Here is a 21,595-nt window from a genome sequence, read left to right on the forward strand (position 1 = left end):
TGACAATCCAAAATTGGCTGACAACCATGTTGAAAGAAACGGGGTTTGCGGTAATCTTGGAGACTTCCTAATCGGACTTACGGGAGCGTTCTTCAACAAGCAAAGCTGTACAAGGATAAGGGGTGTTGGCACTCCCATATAAAAGTCAAATCAATAATTCTCAAAAGGTTATAGCGCGTGGTTTGTTGGTCGAAGTCAAAAAGCTAAATCACGTCCTTTGCGTAGCAAATCAGGTGTGACACCCCCACACGCATCTGTAATCGGCAATTCAGGCACGCGTTTCGTAGCTTATGCTCTAATAAATATCGACCAGACAAAATGGAAACCAATTAAAACATGTTTTTAACCGCGGTAGTCGGCTGGACTGCACCATTATCACTGCCACCCAATTGGCCACACTGCGTCGGCAATCGCGCCAATAGTCGCCGAGATATTCGGGGTAGTGGCTGCCATTCCGAAAAAAGTAGCTTAGCTTCTGGCACTTGTTGAAAAACAAATCGTGCTATTGCAGGGCTTCAGGCCTGATTCGGGCGAAAAATGATTCCCATTCACCCGAAAACAAAGTAACCAGGTTTAAGGAAAGCTCACTTAACTTATGCCGGCAAACAAAACCAGCAGGACCAACGATCAAACTTCTTGCAGATGCCAGATTATTAGCGAGGCACGAAATTGGCCAATGCTATTGAAGAGAAAATACCTCAATTAGTGGGCCGGTACCAAATTGCGTTTGTGATACCAGACTGTCGGCGCTGCCTCCACTTTTCGGCACACCGATGGTGACAGCCCCGCTCAAGGCAAGTCTTGAGTCGGCCAGACAGCCAAAATCCTGGATCTGGGATCCCTGAATGAGGTGCTGTGCCTGGTTCGTTGGTGGCCAAACCAACCTCACCATCCCCAATATGTGTGATGGATTTCCTGTTGGTCACATTGGACTTCCTGTGTAATGCCCGCCACAAAAGCCATAAATTGAGCAAAATTCCCCCGAAATTTAGAAGGCTTTTGTTGTAATCACACGAACTGGTAACATAAGTTCAGACAAATGCTACCATGGCTCTAACTTCAAAGTCGCCCTCTACGTATATCAACAACTGTGGAAAAGAGGAAAATGATACGAACGGCAACTGTATGTGTCTCGTTTCAAATGCAGATGAACCGGCTGTTGATTTTATTTATTTAGTTAATTTGCCCTACTAACTAGAACTGCTGTTTAGACAAGCCACCAAGCCGTATATTCCCCAATCCTTCCTGTCTAAGCGGCACTGCAAAACGCCGGCCAGCCTCCCATGTCACTTTTACCAACGGCCACCCGAAATTTGAGACAAAACAAGCTCAAAATCGCTACAAGCCCACCGCGGATTATGGTACAGCCTGCCTTGACCGTCCTCGTCGAAATACACCCCCAGCCCAGTGCGGAAGACTTTCAGGTGGGAAACTGCAAAGAGCAGAGCAGAAACGGTCTACCACCTTCCTTCCCGGGAGCTTACATAAGGGCCGCTGGAGGCCTAAAACCTATTATCCTGTGGTTATTCTCGCTTGGGACGACAAGCGAGTCGACATGAAAGCGATGCCCGAATGTCACTGTTTTATTGAGAAAGACGGGAGGATCGTAAGATGGGCGCCTGGTTACGAAAATAGCGGCAGCTTAGCATATGACCGGTGGTTTCCTATTATGTACCTCTGCAAAAAACCTTGTCCTGGATGGATGCATGCGCGGGACTTTTTCGAATTTGACGACAAAAAACTCTCGCAAATTTCCAGGGTGCGCGGGAGACATGCATACCTTCAAAAGGAGCCCGGAAATGGCCAATTGGAACCTACTACGAAATTTGTTGGGTTAGAGGTTAAAAAGAGTAAGACTTGGTGGGACACTGTGTTGATTTAGGAAAAATGTACTTAGTTTGATCTGATATTTTGAAATTTCGTGTCCGAATTATGAATAAGGAATTTCTCCAACGGCCTTTGCTGCGAGCAGCCTTTCAACCACTTCCAAATTACCCTGTTGTGACCCAAGTCGCAGGCTCTGATTCAAGACTTCTGTTGGCCAAGAAAACCATTCACTTAGCAAACAGCGCAATCGAGACCGAGACCGGAAGCGTCTCCAAACAATCTTTAAAAAGTCGGACATATTGCGTGAGGAACTGCCCTGGTAATTACATGCAAATATTTCGGGTCTCCTTCTCGGAATGAACACACTGACCCGCTTTAAGGACTTCACTTTGTCGTTTTCCGAACTCAATATCATGAGAGGGAATGTCGTCCAAAAGAGCACGCGCATAAGCTGCGGCAGCCATAGCCGCAAAGCCCTGCCACTCTTTATTGATATGGCTGTCGCTGTAGTCAGAAATGCCTCGTACCACCAGGCAATTGTAACGGTTCACAACCCCCGCCGCCTTCATCTCGAAGCAGAGGATACCCGTTTCTCTTGCGTGCTTGTCGCGGAAGATCGCATCCTCAATCTTCAGATTGCCCGAGGCAATAACTCCGTAATGTATAGTGACTAGATCCTCTTCGTCCTGGTCACGAGGCTCCCTTGGCACAATGTAATTGTTCGAACACCCGCTAAAATTGTTGCTGCTATTCTCGTCTGCTCGAGGATGCATGTAGCTGGGTTCGTAAAGAACGTCAGTTGCTGGGCAGGAGAACATTTTCTTGCGTTTAAACCCTGCGATCGTTTTGGCAATTTTCATGCGGTGCATTTAAATGGCCCCTCCGCCAAAAGCCACTCGACGATGCACTCCAGGCCGTATTCCGCAATGTAATTAGCAAACAAACCAATGGTAGCATATTTGATTGCGATCACAAAGGGTTGCATGTTACATTGTAACAAAAGTCCAGAAAAGAGGAGGCCTCCAAAACTCGACTTGTAGAGATGAAGTGCCACAGGTCTGCTCTTATCCTAAAACCGCTTGACCTCCTGGATCGGACTCAATTTATGCGGGCGAGGGGGCTGCTCGGTCTGCAAATCAAATACTTGGACTTAGTCAGCTTTGCTGCGGGCGCAGCGAAGCTGACAAAGCTTGATGCAAAAACCGTTCACTTGCTACGGACTATTTTTGACAAGTTCTGTATTGGCACATATAATGAAGGATCCCCCACGTAGTACGAGGCAAAATACCCGAACAATATTACAGTCAGGTTGTAGGAAGGATTAGTTTAGGTGCAACTCGGTGATGAAAGTTAATAAACAAAAGTAACAAAGTTCACTTCACAACTTTTGTTGTTTTCTCGATTAAGTCTGAGAATATTTACGCTCCATCCATTTTATCACCAAATGCCCCCGCCCGGCATTCCGGAGGGGGCGTGCAAAGCGCTTATCGTGCACGGTCCAGTGGAACATATACGAACAACGCTAACCCCGCTTTTTCCACGTCGCGTCGATCATCTTTTGACATCACGGCTCAACTTATCCATAGTAGACACAATGGAACCTGATTCCGACTTCTTTGCAAACGCGCCGGAAGGTGCGAGGGACTACGTCGTCGGTGCACCTAGGAGTATTCAGCAATGGATTCTGGGAAAGGTCCGCCGCCAGGGAAAGACGAAAGAGATCGAGCGACTGGAGGCCAAATACAGAGTGGAAATTGAGGCGTTAAAAGCCCAGCTCGAGGAAGCCACTTCTAGACAGAGCAAGCGAGGAAAGCCTATCGAAGTACAGCTGGTGGAGCAGCAGGCCATGCTCGAAAAGCTCGGGGCCGAAAACGAACGACTTAAACGTGAAATGGGAGAGGTGAAGCGAGGGCCACGTCCAGTAAGTCCAACAGCTCGGCAACCGCGAAGATGGTGCTAACTGATGCCCCTAGAGAAGCTATTGCCTGGCAGGTATAGGCGCGACGAAGACCAAACAAACATGGAACCTGCTTTAAAGTCTGCCTCAGCACCTGTGCCACATATGTCTAGCAACGCGTCGGGGCATAGTAGCGACACTAATGGCAGCACTCCTCCCCAGGATGTGTCCGACCCGGTCGAAGCTGATATGCCCGATGCCGCACTCAGCAGCTCCGAGACCCGGTCTTCCACGAGCACTCCCCTCAGCAGCCCCCCTAAAAGCCCCTGTGATCCGGCCAGTCAGCCCAGCAACGATATTCGGACGCAAGGAACGACCTCTGTGATTACTGCTGCGGCCATGCATCCGGAGTTTCTGGGAAATCAAGACCAGAATGATAAACAGGCCTTTGTCACTGCCGACTTGGGGGAAAAACTTGCTTCCAGCATAGCTACTAAGCTAGGCTCCAAATTCTCTGGCGCGGTGCACATCAAGGACTTCGAACCAATCGACCCCGAAAACTTGAAAAAAACCATTAATTTGCCACAAGAAGACTACGACCTCGTCGGTGTTGAATATAAGGACAGTTCCTTAATTTTATCTTCCCGCGGATTTGAGGTTCCGGATTTCTCCCGTCCGTCATCAACGGACATAAATGCCAAAACTTTCATCGAAAACCTAATTGCCAATCCTCCCAAAGGACACATTCCATACTATGTCGGCCCATCGCTTGCGTCATGCCAACAAGCCCGTGATAACGTACGGAGCTTTGCTGTTGGTGGATTAGCTCCACATGAGAAGGTGGCCGCATATTACGAACTCGCTAGCCACTTTGACTCCAAGTCAGTTCTGACAGCGCTACTCGCTTGTGTTGCCCGGATCCAAACCTTCAAAGAGATGAATAAAACAAAAGAGGGCAGGAAAAATCTGCCTCCGGGTACGCTGGAAAAGTTTTACAAACTCTCAAGAACCAAGGTCGAATTTTCGACTTTTCGTTCCCACATCTTTAACGCTCGGAATTTCGATGAGATCCTCGGAAGTCTGGTGGTCTTTTTGCCGTTTCAAGGCAATGGTGAGATCTCTATGCGGCAATTTGAAAGAGGGTGTACGCCAAACTTCCGGAGTTGCCTGAGGTCCCGCCCCCATTTCGAACCATTTCAGCATTTGGGACAAACTTTTGTGGATTCTATTTTGGAAGACAGCGGATACCAAATAACGATATTTGAATGTGTCCCTACCAAGCCAGAGCTGTCAAAGCTGCCTCTGGAGTGCCAAGTTCAATTGCTCAAGGTCGGCTATATACAGGAAAACTTGAGCGAAACCCCCAATTGGCAAAAGCCCGAAGATTGGCTGTGGGACTGGCCGCTACCCCCGGATTGGCTGCCACCAGGTTGCAAATGCATGCTCTGCAAACATTCAAACTGCACATGCATCCAAAGATACACTACCTGCGAAGGGCTTCATGTCAGCCACTATGGCAAAAAGGGGTTTGGCATCCGGGTTACCAAATTTTACGGGCGACGTCATGTGTTTGGGGAACTTGTCGGGAATCTCGTTAAACCGGGTTCCTTTTCTGATGGCATGGGTTTGGTATTTGCCAGGGATGATCTAGATGGACAGCCTGTGACTGCACAGCTATATACCGGAGATAAAGGGAACATTTTTCGGTTTATCAACCACCGATGCTGTTCTCCCGCGGTCAAGATTGAGGGTATGAGAATATCTGGGAAGTACCGGATGATGGTTGTTTCAGTGAGGGATGTAGCTGCGGGAGAGGAACTCACTGCAAATTGGGGGAGCGGTTTTATAGAGGGTACGTGTTTGTGTGAAGATTGTGAGAACAATCAGGATAAGGAAGGAAATGTTGGAGTATAAATAATTATTCCTCTACTACCCAAAAGGTTGGCATACAGATTAGTCTACTCGTATTTGCAATTAATGACCAATATCGCGAGATTTCCAATGGGTTCGAAATTTTCCAGGCAAACTTTTCTGATTATCGATGTTAACCTACAGCCCCTGTTGATATCAAATTGAGTAATCATTATTAGTGGGCTTTATATAAATCAACATAACTAGGATCTGTGGAACTTCATATCGTCAAACAGAATGCTGGCGTCACGTTAGGGATGAGGCGCTAGCATATCATCTCGCAGGCTCCTTAGATTGTGTGGTATATGTTCAGCTCGCTGTTTGATTTGATCGAAGTGATCAAAAGGGCATGAATTAGTGTTAACGTATCTGCCAAAAAGGCCATTGTTTTACAATCACTTGGGATTCTTGTTTATCAACAAACTCATGAACTGTACTACTATTTGACGGACGATTTTCGCTGGCCCAATGAAGAAGGATTCCAAATTGTGGTACCATAGTGGCATAGTGGCATAGTGGCATAGTGGCATAGTCACACAGCGTAAAAGGCCGCTGTGCCTCACCTCACCTACTGCTTCATTCCCATTCACATTCATCCCCGTTTGGAACTGAACATAGCCTCAAAAGATGTCAGAGGGTCAACTACAGAAAGTAACCCTGCATAGTAACGATAACAAGTCCATCGAGGTTGGTATGTCACCACTTTCAACATCTCATCTTGTACACGGTCGCATGCTATTCCTGTAAATTTACTGACCTTGGATACTTGATTAGATCGCGCTGTCGCATGCAGTTCCCGTGTGATCAAGGACCCGATTGATGATTTGGGCGAGGAGATGGCTACTGCTACACCAATTCCGATTCATAACGTCAGCCAGGCCGTACTAAAGAAGGTTCTCGAATGGTGCGAACACCATCAGAACGACCCTGCGCAAACCAGCGACGACGACAGTAAAATTTTCGTGAAGACAACCCGTATGGATGAGTGGGATGAGAAGTTCATGCTGCAGATCGACCAGGAAATGCTGTTCGAGATCATCTTGGTATGCAAAAAAGAGAAGAAGAAAATACATCTATAAATGGGGTTCATGAACTAACTCCTGCCAGGCCAGCAACTACCTCGAGATCAAGGCACTGCTAGAAGTCGGTTGCAAAACAGTCGCTAATATGATCAAGGGCAAGTCGCCGGGTGAAATTCGAAAGACGTTCAACATCACGTAAGGTCGGTTGAGGAAGAATCCAAGTGAGCACCAGAAGAAAAAGTATGGGACAGGGTGTCAGGGTGTTGCGGAGGAAAGAATAACACCGCTCACCTTTCAGGAAGCGAAAACTGGCGCGTGATAGGCGCTAGTGACACTATGACTGCAATAAAATCATTGTTTGCATGCCAAGTCTTCTTGGAGGTAGCATTGTATAAGTTGTGTCCAATTGCATGGCGCCACGGTATGGCAAAATGTAAGACTGCCAAGCGAGATGCCCTCCGTTTTCTAAGAATAGGATCAACTTCTGGATAAAAGATGTCTTGGAACCGTTGTCTTGTCATTAATGTCCTCGACAGACTACTGTTGCTGCCGCCATCAACCCCGTTCACTGCTTTTTAGTCCCATTTTTTTAGGCCAAGCCGATGATAGCGCCATAGTGTTCACGATCAGCAGCCTTACGTCACCGTTAACACCCCTAGAAGCACCCGCCGAGGCGTTTATATCAACCAAAGAAGCCCAATCCCGGGAATTAGCTATCAAGTACAGGGCCGAAGGGAAGATAACAACGCCAGGAGCTCCATTCGAGCAGTCAGATGCAGCGGAGATAGATGCTTTGCTAGGCGCAGGAGTGCTCGAACCGGTGAGCGGAAATAACGCACGCGGCCGAGTTTTTTGGTGCCAGAATGGTGCGAGAGGTCAAAGGAACAACGGATCGCCCATACGAAAAATCACGCCTTGTTATTCAGGGGCACAGTGATAACGAGAAAAAGAGCCTGTTAACCCAGGCGCCAACGATCATGCGGTGCAGCCAATGCCTGATCTTAGCGATCGCACCAAGCATGATAGCGCAATTCGGCCACGTTCTTATGATCAGGGATATCAGCCAGGCCTACACCCAATCCAAAAGTCAACTCATGAGGGACGTGCTGGTACGGATCCCAAGGGAATTAGAGCACAAATACCCCCCTGGAACGTATTTGAAGGTCAACAACCCGTTATACGGCCTAGCAGAATCAGGATTGCACTGGTTCGATACCTATCAACGCCACCACAAGGAGCGGTTAAACTGTGCAACGTCTGAATATGACACCTGCCTTCTGATCACAAAAAGCGGCCCGTTTGGGCTAGTTGGCCTACAGACAGACGACACGCTAAATTTGGGAGATCCCGAGTTTATTGCGTGTGAAGAAACAGAGCTCCAGAGCGCAGGGCTACTAGCCAAACCGCAGAAGATATTGCAGGAGGGAGACGTTGAAGATTTCAACGGCTGCAAGATCAAGCTACAGAACGGCAACGTGATCATGCAACAAAAGGGACAGGCAGATCGCCTCGAGCTGATAAATTTGCAATCACCCGATCGCAAAGCCGCAATGGACCCATTACCACAACAGAAAAGAGAGCCGCCTCCGCCAGAAGAGATCAACGGAGAACCAGAGTTTGTGGTCGATAAAGTTCTAGCGTCCCGATTATTTGGCCGGAGTAAGACATTGCAATACCAGGTCGCATGGCAAGGATGTGATCCAGACGACACGTGGTACCCGGCTGAAAACTTCAAGAATTCAGCGACAGCCCTTGACGACTTCCACAAGAAGTACAAAGATGCCGCAGGACCGCCGAAGCGATTGGCAATCTGGATAAAAGCCGCTGCCGAGGATAAGTTGGACGAACCGAATCAGGAGGATAACGTGGCGGAGCATGGAGAGTTAAACGGTAAAAGGAAAAAGCGACGACATGGTTAACTTGACAAGAGCCTCGCATGATCTCCTGCGTCGACATACGAGGTTTGGAAGGGGGTAGTGTGACATTTGGACCATGAGATCACCAGACCCTAACCCTGACCCCTGACCAACGACCCACCAGGGTGATACCTTTATCTACGTCGCGTCAAGCTCAAAACTTTGTTTCCTTTCTTCTCCTCAGAGTAGAATCTTCGTCGATAGATGCCAATAGACTAGCTTCCGTGCTACACTTACCCCGGGCCGTGACAAAGGGCTTGGCTGAATATTATCATCAAGGCGGCCGAGCTGCGAGCATATGTCGATGTAACTCGCTCCCTATCGAAGGTGTCCGGTGTGTGTTCATGAGAAGTTTGATTCATGAAAAGGCTTCCGACCCCAGCTATCGCCTCGCGAAGTTTATAAGCAACTACCTTGCCAACAAACTCGATATCCCGACCCAACTAAAAGTACAACTACTGGAACAAAAGCTTGAGGCAGTTTTTGCGAATCCCGAACACGGACTTGGGTTTTAGTACATGAGTTCCCCGATAGTAAAGAGGATCTGCTCGTATTTCAGGCGAACGTAAGCTTTTCACATTTCTAAGATGGCTGGTTCGTGATTGTGTCTAACGTAACCTTTACAGGTTCAACGCAAGAACTTTATCCTACTTTTAGGTGGCACAATAGTAAATATAAATTTGAATTAAGGGGGAAATAGAAATTTTAACTAGAACCATATTCCGTAGCTTTGTCGGGTCGTGTGGTAAACTTTGGTGGACATATTTAAGTTCCAGTTGAAATTTACAATTGTAGTGGATGTAAATTCAAGTTCCCATTTTTTTCATCCGCATGTTTTCCGAAATTCAAATATTTGCCAATTTAAGTATAGCGTGCCTTCGCTGCGCAGAAGCGGCGGCAGTACTCGGGCAATCCTTCAGGAGAATAGCGGCCGGAAAACGTGGCTAGACAATTCTGATAACAATCACGGCGTTCCAACTTGGGGGCGGCTGATTCGTCCGAGGGGGTTGCGGCACCCATGGCGGCGCCAACAAAGAACAAAGTGATGAACGATTTGAAATTCATTGTATTTGTTAAAACAGGATAAGCAGAATACTAGATGGATAAAGAATAGTAGAGGCTTTAACTAGAGTGAGAGAAGAATGTTTTAGAATAAGCTGTGATGAAAGTGAAAAGGAAACGAAGTTTTAACTATTTTATATACGTTTATAATATATGGAAAACCAAATATAATTCAAAAATATGCATTCCTTATACGAGTTTTACATTTTATTTTTAAAGCAAATTAATGCGGAAAGTACTATAATTGTTTGTTCTAATTTAAATGTTGAAATGACTCACATTTGATAATGAAAATATTATTTGCAATAACAATTATTGGCAGGGGCACACAGTATAATATTAAAGCGAATAAACATTGTAAGTTAACATAATTAATGGAACAGTAAAAGGGATATATAATTAGAAATTGCAAAAGTTTACTAAATATACGCGAGCGACGCGCATATATTTGGCACCGGTTCCCAGTTAAGCCCAATGGGAAGTTGAAAATGTAATACCTTAGTTCGACAATCCCTCACGGGTTTCGCCGCCCTTAACCGATAATGCCAGCAGCATTAATTAAACGGTGCCACAGAAAATTGATGGTGATGTTTATAATAAAAGTTGGAGAGTAATAACAGACGTGTTGTTATTTTTGGGTGTGCGGTTATTAGGCGGTGCGGTTAGGGGTACCAAACGTTATACCTGCCTTATCCATATTCCAACGGCTTTGAGGTTTGATAGGCTTAACTTCGGGGTAGTCTAGCCTTCGCCACCAAGTGCTAATTATTTCCACTCCTGAGGTTAGTAGCACCCGGCTGGATAGTTGACGGAGATTTTCAATGCGCAAGGCGCACCCGAGATAGTTCCTACCCTCGTAGAACCTAAATTAATCTTGCACCCAGAGTACGTTACCAGGGTGGGTTCTTCACATTGGCACGCAGTGCCAATCGCACACACTCGCCTAAGCGACTAGTATTGCGTGCCTTTCTTCCTGTACATTTAGCTTTAGATCTTCAAATAAAATTGCTCCTATATTACAGCCTCGCTTTCTTGTGATTATTTTCGTGACGGAGTGGTAATTCGCTCTATTTATTTAGCTACCATTTTTTAAAAAGAAACATTTGCCTATTTTTTACAATAACGTACCAGACACGCTATTCGAGAAAAGTCTCCATAATAACAGAATACAAAACGGACTAAAAAAAGAATGGAAAATATCACTTACTTTCATAATCCCTAACTCCTTCACGAAAATAATCACAAGAAAGCGAGGCTGTAATATAGGAGCAATTTTATTTGAAGATCTAAAGCTAAATGTACAGGAAGAAAGGCACGCAATACTAGTCGCTTAGGCGAGTGTGTGCGATTGGCACTGCGTGCCAATGTGAAGAACCCACCCTGGTAACGTACTCTGGGTGCAAGATTAATTTAGGTTCTACGAGGGTAGGAACTATCTCGGGTGCGCCTTGCGCATTGAAAATCTCCGTCAACTATCCAGCCGGGTGCTACTAACCTCAGGAGTGGAAATAATTAGCACTTGGTGGCGAAGGCTAGACTACCCCGAAGTTAAGCCTATCAAACCTCAAAGCCGTTGGAATATGGATAAGGCAGGTATAACGTTTGGTACCCCTAACCGCACCGCCTAATAACCGCACACCCAAAAATAACAACACGTCTGTTATTACTCTCCAACTTTTATTATAAACATCACCATCAATTTTCTGTGGCACCGTTTAATTAATGCTGCTGGCATTATCGGTTAAGGGCGGCGAAACCCGTGAGGGATTGTCGAACTAAGGTATTACATTTTCAACTTCCCATTGGGCTTAACTGGGAACCGGTGCCAAATATATGCGCGTCGCTCGCGTATATTTAGTAAACTTTTGCAATTTCTAATTATATATCCCTTTTACTGTTCCATTAATTATGTTAACTTACAATGTTTATTCGCTTTAATATTATACTGTGTGCCCCTGCCAATAATTGTTATTGCAAATAATATTTTCATTATCAAATGTGAGTCATTTCAACATTTAAATTAGAACAAACAATTATAGTACTTTCCGCATTAATTTGCTTTAAAAATAAAATGTAAAACTCGTATAAGGAATGCATATTTTTGAATTATATTTGGTTTTCCATATATTATAAACGTATATAAAATAGTTAAAACTTCGTTTCCTTTTCACTTTCATCACAGCTTATTCTAAAACATTCTTCTCTCACTCTAGTTAAAGCCTCTACTATTCTTTATCCATCTAGTATTCTGCTTATCCTGTTTTAACAAATACAATGAATTTCAAATCGTTCATCACTTTGTTCTTTGTTGGCGCCGCCATGGGTGCCGCAACCCCCTCGGACGAATCAGCCGCCCCCAAGTTGGAACGCCGTGATTGTTATCAGAATTGTCTAGCCACGTTTTCCGGCCGCTATTCTCCTGAAGGATTGCCCGAGTACTGCCGCCGCTTCTGCGCAGCGAAGGCACGCTATACTTAAATTGGCAAATATTTGAATTTCGGAAAACATGCGGATGAAAAAAATGGGAACTTGAATTTACATCCACTACAATTGTAAATTTCAACTGGAACTTAAATATGTCCACCAAAGTTTACCACACGACCCGACAAAGCTACGGAATATGGTTCTAGTTAAAATTTCTATTTCCCCCTTAATTCAAATTTATATTTACTATTGTGCCACCTAAAAGTAGGATAAAGTTCTTGCGTTGAACCTGTAAAGGTTACGTTAGACACAATCACGAACCAGCCATCTTAGAAATGTGAAAAGCTTACGTTCGCCTGAAATACGAGCAGATCCTCTTTACTATCGGGGAACTCATGTACTAAAACCCAAGTCCGTGTTCGGGATTCGCAAAAACTGCCTCAAGCTTTTGTTCCAGTAGTTGTACTTTTAGTTGGGTCGGGATATCGAGTTTGTTGGAGAGACAGCCTTGAACGCAACCTCAAAGATTCTCCTTGGACTGAATTTCTAGTAGGCTATGGGAACATGGACACCACGCAGAATTATGACCAAGAAGGCCCATACTCGATGGTCAGGTCGGGAGCGCATTCATGGCAACGGCAGGAGGTAGGGCTGGTTCCGATGGGCATAGACATCGAAACTGGCTCCATATTCCAGGAGCCATATGATCTTCTATCGACCCTGGCTCCAGCGCCTTACACGAATACGGCCACTGTGGTTTTTCGAAAAGAAGGGGATGAAGATAATGTCACCTCATTCTTGAAGTACGAATTGTCGCCAAGCGTGAATATTTGCTTGGAAATGAAAGACATGTTTCCAGAGTATTCATGGCAACACGACTTTGATGTTAGCCAGCATGTCACGGGGCTTACGGTTTGGTATTACATCCCGGACAGCACCATTTCTGTCAGTTTTAAGCTTTCAAAAAGTCTCAAGATCAGCGATCTTCGATCACAATAGCGCAATTAAAGGGTCAGAAATCATTTCAGCTCCCGCACCTGTCGAGCATTCCTGCGTTGCGGCCTATCTGTCGTCTTTAAAAGGCCACGCCGTAACAAATCTTGATCGTTTTGTAACCCAGATCCGAGCGGTTATCACACCAGTTCCAGCAGGGAATCAAGGGGGGTCTTTGGCCAACTTATTTGTTTCATTCGAGCTGAACCCCAATGTTTCTGAAAATGATTTGCTCCACGATGATTCAGAAGGGATCGAGTTGCTCAACGAGCAGCGCAACTGCGATGAGTATGACTGCGAATCTCTCCTTAATCAACCTTCTCAGCATGTTGTAGATCAAGAGGCAGACGCACCGGAGCATTTCCGGCAAGGAACGCCTCACCAACCCGCCAACTCAAACACTTTCATCCCAGGTACATTCAAAACTGAAAACCAACCAGATGATCACAAACGCGTTAGTGAGACGACTGCCAGCACGGAGGAGAAAGAATGTTTTCAGTGGCAGTCAAATATCAAAAAGGGAAACGAATTTTGGATGGTTGTTCAAAAAAAGACTACCAGAGAAAAGCCAACGGCCTCCTGGTGGCAATTTGCCAAGAGATCTCGTTGGCCGGGGATATGCAGACAACACGCAAGCTGCGACCCCGGTAAAATGTAAGCTTGTACATTTGGTTCGGTGAGGTGTGTACCGGCTCTCTAATGATTTGGTACCAAAATGCCTCCGAACTATAGTTGCCCAATCGAATCAGGAGGGGAGAACAGAGTGACTCAAAAATTTGCTGTACCAGGCTAAAGAGATGTCTCATCATGTTTCTGAGACGAGAAAAGGAACAAAACTAACGCTGTATCTCAGCGCTAGAAGGGAAAGAAATAAGAGGAGAGATGTCCGGGAAGAGATATTATTAAAGATTTCCTTTGCTTTTTTCTGAGTATTTTGAAGATTTCTTATTTTGTTTCTATAAACGATTTCCCCAGAGCTCAAATGGCGGAGATTTTTCCTCAATTCGCCTTCAATGCTTTTATTGTATATGCTTGATTGTTAATAGGCCTTTCGTAACGTCGATCGATCAACAGAACGTTGTTATACGGATATAAAGAATTTCTGTATGTTTGACGGGCTTTTCCAGCCTTGAACTCAAAATAGCTGCACAAGCAGTGTGAAAGTTTCAGCTTCCAAATATTGTGATTGGAAACACGAAAATGAAGTTTGAAACAGAAATGAAGGATAAAAAGGATAAACAGAGATCTTCTGGAGCAAGCTTGTAATGAGACTAGATGAAAGAAAAGTTCTCGAAAGAATTGACCTGAAATACCAGCGCTAAGACAAACGGATAGGTTACACAAATTTCTAATTATCCTTGCAAGTAGTGTGGAATCTCAGTCACAAACAAAGACAAATGAATCAGTGAGCCGTGCTTGGACCTTGAAGAAGACGGAATGACTTGAGTAGTATGAGGACAGACACCACAGTGTATTTTGACCATGAATTGATATCCGGCTTAGTCCCATTTGTCGTTTTAATGAATTTCGTTAACGTGAGACAAGCTATGGAAGGCGTGAATGCAAAAGCGGCTTAAGGATAGGCTTGTCAAGTGTTTGGAGTATCTTGACTTCCGGCTCTTCCGGTATCTTTATTGTTTCTTAATGCGATCAAATAGGCCATATTTTGCCAGACTGAGTTAGTGCTGTCAAAGGCACGCACACACGCTGACATGTTCGAGGTACAAGGACAAACGGCAATTCAGTCTTTCTCGGAACCCTCAGAATGACAACCCAAACAGGCGAACAGGGTAACTTCCCCTCGGTTGTCTCTAAATTGGAAATGATACACAGGCTTTATCTGTGTGCAGAGGATGCATTTGTAGCCAAGGATAGTCATTTGAATAGTTAAGCTAGCGAATTGAATGGATTTGAAATAAACCGGCCCAATTTGGAATCAATCACTCAATGAACCAAGGTATTGTATTTATATTTTACAATGTTGTATTTTCCGGTGATTTGGCTGTTTTGTCCGTGGTGTCCTAAAATCTATCGGCGTTTGCTACATCCTTTTTTGCCTGCTATCAAGATCAATGGCATACCCGCTCGGTCCTAGAAGCGCTTTCGTGCCTTGCTTTTACGCATATTTTTGAGGCTAAGATCTACAAGTCAATATCGATTTACAGGCTCTCAATCTTGTCAACAAGCCCAAGAGCGTTCGCAACGGTCACCCAACCAATCCCAAGGCTGTCTCAAACACCGGCTCGGTCCGGTGATAAGTTGATTTGCAGGACTTTTGAGTAAAATGGCCCGTTTTGGATGATCTTCTCGCGTGGCCTCAACAGCCTTTTAAATCATGCTCATCCTTTTCCTCTGGCTAAACAGTCCTCTCTGGGTGTCTATGTTGTACTGATTTGTGCTCTCGATTTCGTATTGTTTGGGAAAGCACAAATCTCCATTTTCTACAGTGTGTTTCTTCCCCCTGGATATTTAGCAAAGAAACACTCCGATGGTCAGACCCTCAGCTTTTGCTAGCGATCTTATCTATCTATCAATCTCTATGCTTGACTGCTCGCTTTCATCAGGTATACTAAGATTTCCATCCTTGGTGTAGCATCGCATAGCCGCAGACCCTCCAACACTTCTTTGGAACGGGTCCGTTGTTAAGAGGGCGCCACTGAACCATCTTGACCATCATAGCATTGACTAAATCTCCATTTAAGATAGCATTAACTCACCTTGGTCGTCTGACCATATTTTTACGATTAGACACTTGATCCCGCTAAAACCAGGATAAAGGTGAGATAGGGATCCCTTTTTGTTCGAATATATATCCGGACTGGAAAATATCTGTGGCCCACTCCGTATCCTCCCATTTTTGTCTGGAGAGTTTGACGGTTTCCTGCGTTTTGGGTTTAGATTCAGCCCCACCACCGTTTAAGGAAAACTGCAGAAAGTCCGAAGCCATAAAAGGGCCAACCTTGAAGCTCGTTTTTCGATCAGGTTTCTGCGAGACTATATCCGGAATGTCTAAGGAAAGCACAGCAAATATTCGCAAACTTCTTGCACCGTGCTTTTCAAGGAAGTCTGCAACGCTCAATCATGGCTCAGATAGCCTGGCGACTGATAGTCGTCATAAGAGAGAGCTCCTCCCCTGAAACCTAGCCAGCATGAGCTGTCATGGCGACACTGATAATCTTCGGCTATCTCAGCCACAAACGGCATGTCATCTGTGTGCGGCAACGCAGTACCATCACATTTGATGAGCAATTTTTAGTTACAACTATTGAGAAATTTAGCAAAGTAGTCTGACAACCCGTTGATGAAGATGGCGATCAAGTGCAAATCAGTGAGATGAGCCAGATGCTCGTCCAGGTCATGGCCAAGCTCGACACAGGCATTACATTCGAGCACTCTAATAAACACGAATCGCCAACTCTCGAACTTGCAGTTCTCCCTTCATCCTAACGTTTATTTCGATGGGAGGACTTGGCGATCTGCTCGCCTCGACAGTATGTGTTCAGCCCCAAATGTTTAGAGTCGGATGAAGAGGTTGCAATTCTCGGGCGCTATGATTGGAGTCGACATATTGCGGAGGTTCATGGTGGCGACAACGGCGCTCTGCTTGTCGAGGCTGCCGGCGTCTCCGAAATGTTTTGGCACTAGCAAAGACGGGCATCAACGTGCTTATTCATAGTACCAAGGCCTTCCACAATCTTGCTGAAATGCAGTATATTGTCACCAAGATCTTTGGTACCGCCGTCACTATTAATAACAAAGAGATTATCGAAATTTCTCGCTTTGGATTTTCCCCAGGTAGGTTCTTATGATGAATTCTAATCACCTCCTACCAATAATACATGTTATAGCACACCTCTCAAAACATGTAGGTCTCTCACGTCCTTTACACGAGAAAATGCAGCGTACAGCACACTACGTGTTGGCGCTACCCGCAAGTCAAACCCGACTACAGAAAAGGATTGGCCTCGTGATTGTGCGACAGTCATGGCAAAGCATAATCGCACGGGAAACTGGAAACGTGTGATTCTGCAAGGCAAAAACTGTGACTTGCCTGATGTGGGGGCAGTATTGGACCACCACCTTTCATTCCTGCGCGAACAAAGCTTCAAACGCGGAATAAAACATTTCTGGCCAGCAAATCGGCCGGTTATAATGATGGCCTCCAAGGCGTTTGGTGTGCAGCGGGAAAGCTTCAATCGGCTGCCGGCGCAAAGCCCATTCGCCGGGTCAATATTAGCCAACAAAATCAAGGGAGACCCTATCTTCAAGTCAAGCCGGGCGGGAGGGATGCCGGAGCAGTCCAAGGCGTTTGAAAGGGTTTCTGGCTGTGTTTCGTCTTCTGGTACGTCAAACGCTCGAAAAGAAAACCTGTGCTGGTTTTCCATTTGTAACAACTCGAGTGCAGTCAAGTTAATGACCGCAGCGCTTTCTTCAGTGGTCGATAGGATACAACGGTCGGCAAAAGCGTCATGCTCCGTTCTGCCGTTCAGAACATCTTCTGAATAAACCTTTTTGACAAATGACTCTAGATTGTCGGAAATATTAACATCACTTGGGAGGGAAGCTGAATAGCTGACGTTTCGCAAAAGGTTATCGTTCCACCAAGAAACAAAACGACGGTTTTTTTCATCAGCGACCAACCTTTTGTTTGTTTCCAGGAAAAACTTATCCAACCTGTCCCAAATATACGATCCTTCAAAGCTGGCATGGGCGGGGGGCTCGCCAACCTCATCCCACTCTAAGCCAACCGATGCGGCCTGATCTACCTCTGGCAATGTCATCAAAAAGTCTCCGCCGAAAACAATGGGAACACCTCCGAAAAGCTTGTTATTTTTACGGATGCGCCGCATGGCACGGTCGACAGCCTCTATGCAAAATCTATTTTGCATTTGTACTTCATCCCAGATAATCACCGCCTTTTTCTTAAGCAGTCGAACTACTTTGCAATCTCCTTCCAAAGAGCAAACGGATGTTTTGCTGACTGATAAAGGGATGCGGAAAACGGAATGCGCAGCACGTCCGCCCGGGAATTGTAACGCTGCAACCCCAGAGGAGGCGACACACAAGGCAACACCCCCGTTCGCGTTGCAAAATTTCGCCATAGCTTTGAGCAAAAACGTTTTCCCGCTGCCACTATGGCCTACAAAAAATTTAGCTTTTTGCCTTTCTTTTTTTTTTTTTAAAAAAAAAAAAACAAACAAAAAAGGGGATAAACATACCACGTATAATCCACGAGATCGGGACGTTTCCAGAAAAATCTGAAACAAATTTGTTGAATATTTCGCGCTGCACCCCCCTAAGTTTGCTTTCATCCGGAAACGCCTCCAGCTCATATGTTGTTAGCATTTCGGGTTGGAGATGTTTTTGCCAAGCTGTGGGTAGCCCGGTATCCGCAAATGTCATGCCACGGTCCTCGATTTCTTGGTGGAGGCGGAACAAACCAAGGTCGTATATGTAGCTGTTTATACCGATAGCCTTTTCCTCAGTGTAGAAGCGGCGAAGGTCATAGCAAAGCGAATCCCTAAATCTCGTCCATACGATGATTGGGTCGCGAACGTCACTTGTTATCAAAAAAAGTGCAAATAGGTTAAGCAAATGCCCGAATTTCAACGGGCCACTGTCAAAGGCCCCCTTCGCCCACTTGCAAACATCGGCAAAAAACAGTTCCGGACGATCGTATGTCAAGCTGCTTATCTCGTCCGGCCGATACTCGACCTCTATAAATTGGAGGCCCGGCGCAAATTTAATGCTCCTGGCTATATCTGCGCGTATAGATGCACCGAAACGATCATTTCCGCATGCTGCTTATGTTAGCACCTACTAAGACTCCTTTTTTTTCGTTAGCACGTACCTAAAACCATGCTCCTGCCTGGCTTCCCGACCTGAAGTCGAAGTTCAGCTTGAAAGTCAAACTCTTTTGCGAATCGCACGTGCGAGTTCTCACTTTGGCTTGATCGATAATTGTGCCACACGGGCTTCTTGGGATAAATGCAGACCAAATTTATCTTGTATCCAGCACTGTTGTTAGTACCGCCGCTACAAATTGGACTGGATGGTCTGGGTACCTACGTCTTGGAAGTGCGCCTGGCTTAAGCTTTGGAGCGTTTTCAATTTGTCCTGGACCCAATTTTCCTGCGCTGCAAATTCTAGCCACCAGACAATGCTTACTGTGCGTGTGATATCGGCAAAAACCAAACTGTCGGACTTTTTGCCCATCGTTGCGTTGTCATGTTTCCTCCTGTATATAAGATGAAATGCATACGGCAAAACCCCGAGTATTCCCATGCCTTTGGCGGTAAGGATTACGTTTTCGAAATTTTGCACTGGAATTTCCTGCCCAAAAGGTCCTTCCAAACGAAGGTGTGCCCCTTTTTGAATCGTCTGTGGCAAATGACCGTTACCGTGGCAGGTGATAAGGAACGACATACCTTTTGCCTCGCTGTTACGCTGCGGAGCAGGCTGGTCACTGTCGCTTGCGAAGAGCATCATCGGGTATCCGTGCAGGCCAGAGCACCGATTGGGGAAAATGTAAAAGTAGCACCCCGGAAACACTCGTATTTTGTGCTTTAGGTCCAGTCGGACGAGAACTACGTTGCGATCCGTCCATAGACTGTAAACGACGGCTGAAGTGTAATTTAGCCTCAGCCTCGGAAGCCTGTACATATGCAGCCCACACCAAAGCACGGCAGAGGCGAGGGCAAAGATTTTGGCGTAAAGGGATTGGCCGGCGTAGACGTGCCCAATCCAGCCCGACAATGCTGATAAGGAGAGAAAAACGTGCAAAAAGTGATGCCACTTGGAATGGCTCAAAAAGTTTGTGCAGGCACAATGAGCTGATATCAAAACCAAGGATGCTGCGAGCTGCGTTTTGTTAGCTTGTAGTTTTTCTGCACCGTAGCGACTAACAACACATATACACACCACTATTCCAAACACGTTGAGGACCGTGAAAAAAGACGTGGTCTTTGTTTTGGCATGTTGGTAAAGCGTGAGGGCAGAGTGTAACAACCCTTGGATAATGGCTACTAAGGATATCCATCTGTGCATTATATGATATTGATGAAGGGGGATTTGAATGAAATCGGCCAAGGGGTTAGTTCTACCTCCAAGGAACAGAAAAAGCATATTTGCAGAGGAAGCCAATCCTGTCCTTTTCCTCAGCGTAGCAAGATCCGCATGGAGACCTAGGGCTACACCATTGGCCGCAAGGTAAAACACCAAAACAACAATGCCTGGCCAAGTAAGAGCCCAGCGTCTCGGGGCCAGCGGCGGCCTCGAATTCGAAAAAAGAAAAGCTGCCACACGGAAGGATGGTTTAATATAAGGACTTATACGCGATGCGATCGTCTTTGAAGCTAATGCGCACGCGCAAAAACAAAGAAAAACAGCATAAACGTGAATAGGGTCCATGTTTGAATAGGCGCGGAATTTCGAAACGGACTCGCCTATGTTGAATAGCTGATGAACTGACGTGAGAAATTGAAGGGAAGAGAGGATACAAGATGGAAAATAGAAAAGAAGAAGGGCCATAACCAGGGAAATAACCAGAAAACAACTGGAATTACTAACCGAAAACCTTTTCTTTCCCACTAAAATCGTAAATCCTATCCCAGAAACTAGGGAAACGGGAAAAGGGATCCCTCAACTTGCCCCTACGTAAAATCTCCACCTTTTCAAGTAGGGCATGCCCAGATGTTTTTGAATCGCCAACGACCACACAAAGCGTGCACAACAAGCCCAAAAGCCTTCGCCGAAAAGGATTTGAAATGTTCCAATAGCTCGCTAAGCCGTTTACAGCCTTTTGCCTGCTTCGGACTCCAAACGACTGTGCTGGCATTCGCTTCGTAGGAATAAATATTTGTTGATCCATTGCCGGAGTTCACAGCAGCAACGACTCTGGCAAGGAGGGTTTCCCTGTCTTCCCCTTCTAATCGGTGCTGTGAGTATTCGGCAGCCATTATTTCAAGGGGCGAAACTGACCTAATTTGCGAAATCCTGGCGGACATGTAATTTTTGGAAATATCATAAAGTTAAGAGATGTATTTACATCGAAAATCCAGGCATCGCTGAAGGAGTTCTTTAAAACTTGTTGCTGTGCCTCCGATTGAAAAATGACAACTTGTACGAGCGAGAGGCAGCGAGGAGGGTGTCTTTGAGAGGTGCCACCAGGGGCAATTTGCAACGAAAGCCGCACCTGTGGCCTGTCCATTGTTGCGGCTCCAACCAAACGACCAAAGGTCAAGCCTGATAACAATGTTACAAAATACGGGAACCTGGGTGGTGGCTGCGTGAGCCCGGATTACTATATCGACTTGTTATTTTAGCAGTCGCTCAAACATGGACGGTGCTACGAAGTACGATGGCGTGGTGGGGGATGGCGCTGTGGCGCCCAGCAGCGCATGGCGTAGTGGCGCATGAAGGTTCAATGTGTAGCAGTGTTCCAGTTAGCCGCCGATTAAGCGCTTTCACGGTTTTCGATTTTTGTTTCAATTAACGAACATCAGGTTCGCATTTGGTAGGGGTAGGGATTTATATAACCTGTC

At 45.7% G+C, this 21,595-nt stretch overlaps 6 protein-coding genes across 6 annotated transcripts; 4 read left to right on the plus strand and 2 right to left on the minus strand.

Moving 5' to 3' along the window:
- Positions 1 to 627: 627 nt before the first annotated feature.
- Positions 628 to 2,645, minus strand: PpBr36_06776 (uncharacterized protein; the record flags this gene model as incomplete). Its single annotated transcript, XM_029893919.1, has 2 exons — positions 628 to 632; positions 2,198 to 2,645. The coding sequence occupies 2 exons, from the start codon at positions 2,643 to 2,645 to the stop codon at positions 628 to 630; spliced, it is 453 nt and encodes a 150-aa protein (XP_029746087.1).
- Positions 1,048 to 1,882, plus strand: PpBr36_06777 (uncharacterized protein; the record flags this gene model as incomplete). The annotated part of the gene is made up of 2 exons (XM_029893920.1): positions 1,048 to 1,123; positions 1,212 to 1,882. 2 exons carry the CDS (start codon positions 1,048 to 1,050, stop codon positions 1,880 to 1,882), a joined length of 747 nt encoding a protein of 248 aa, XP_029746088.1.
- Positions 2,646 to 3,421: 776 nt separating the features above from the next.
- Positions 3,422 to 6,856, plus strand: PpBr36_06778 (uncharacterized protein; the record flags this gene model as incomplete). Its single annotated transcript, XM_029893921.1, has 4 exons — positions 3,422 to 3,713; positions 3,801 to 4,835; positions 6,410 to 6,678; positions 6,743 to 6,856. 4 exons carry the CDS (start codon positions 3,422 to 3,424, stop codon positions 6,854 to 6,856), a joined length of 1,710 nt encoding a protein of 569 aa, XP_029746091.1.
- A 2,578-nt stretch (positions 6,857 to 9,434) lies between these two features.
- On the minus strand, positions 9,435 to 9,638 carry PpBr36_06779 (uncharacterized protein; the record flags this gene model as incomplete). The annotated part of the gene is made up of 1 exon (XM_029893922.1): positions 9,435 to 9,638. The coding sequence occupies one exon, from the start codon at positions 9,636 to 9,638 to the stop codon at positions 9,435 to 9,437; it is 204 nt and encodes a 67-aa protein (XP_029746092.1).
- Positions 9,639 to 11,909: 2,271 nt separating this feature from the next.
- PpBr36_06780 (uncharacterized protein) lies at positions 11,910 to 12,113 on the plus strand (the record flags this gene model as incomplete). Its single annotated transcript, XM_029893923.1, has 1 exon — positions 11,910 to 12,113. One exon carries the CDS (start codon positions 11,910 to 11,912, stop codon positions 12,111 to 12,113), a length of 204 nt encoding a protein of 67 aa, XP_029745430.1.
- A 510-nt stretch (positions 12,114 to 12,623) lies between these two features.
- Positions 12,624 to 13,710, plus strand: PpBr36_06781 (uncharacterized protein; the record flags this gene model as incomplete). The annotated part of the gene is made up of 1 exon (XM_029893924.1): positions 12,624 to 13,710. One exon carries the CDS (start codon positions 12,624 to 12,626, stop codon positions 13,056 to 13,058), a length of 435 nt encoding a protein of 144 aa, XP_029745429.1. The 3' UTR covers positions 13,059 to 13,710.
- Between the last annotated feature and the right edge of the window lie 7,885 nt (positions 13,711 to 21,595).

This window comes from Pyricularia pennisetigena, assembly GCF_004337985.1.
Source record: "Pyricularia pennisetigena strain Br36 chromosome 4 map unlocalized Pyricularia_pennisetigena_Br36_Scf_6, whole genome shotgun sequence".
In the NCBI taxonomy this organism is placed as follows: Eukaryota; Fungi; Ascomycota; class Sordariomycetes; order Magnaporthales; family Pyriculariaceae; genus Pyricularia; species Pyricularia pennisetigena.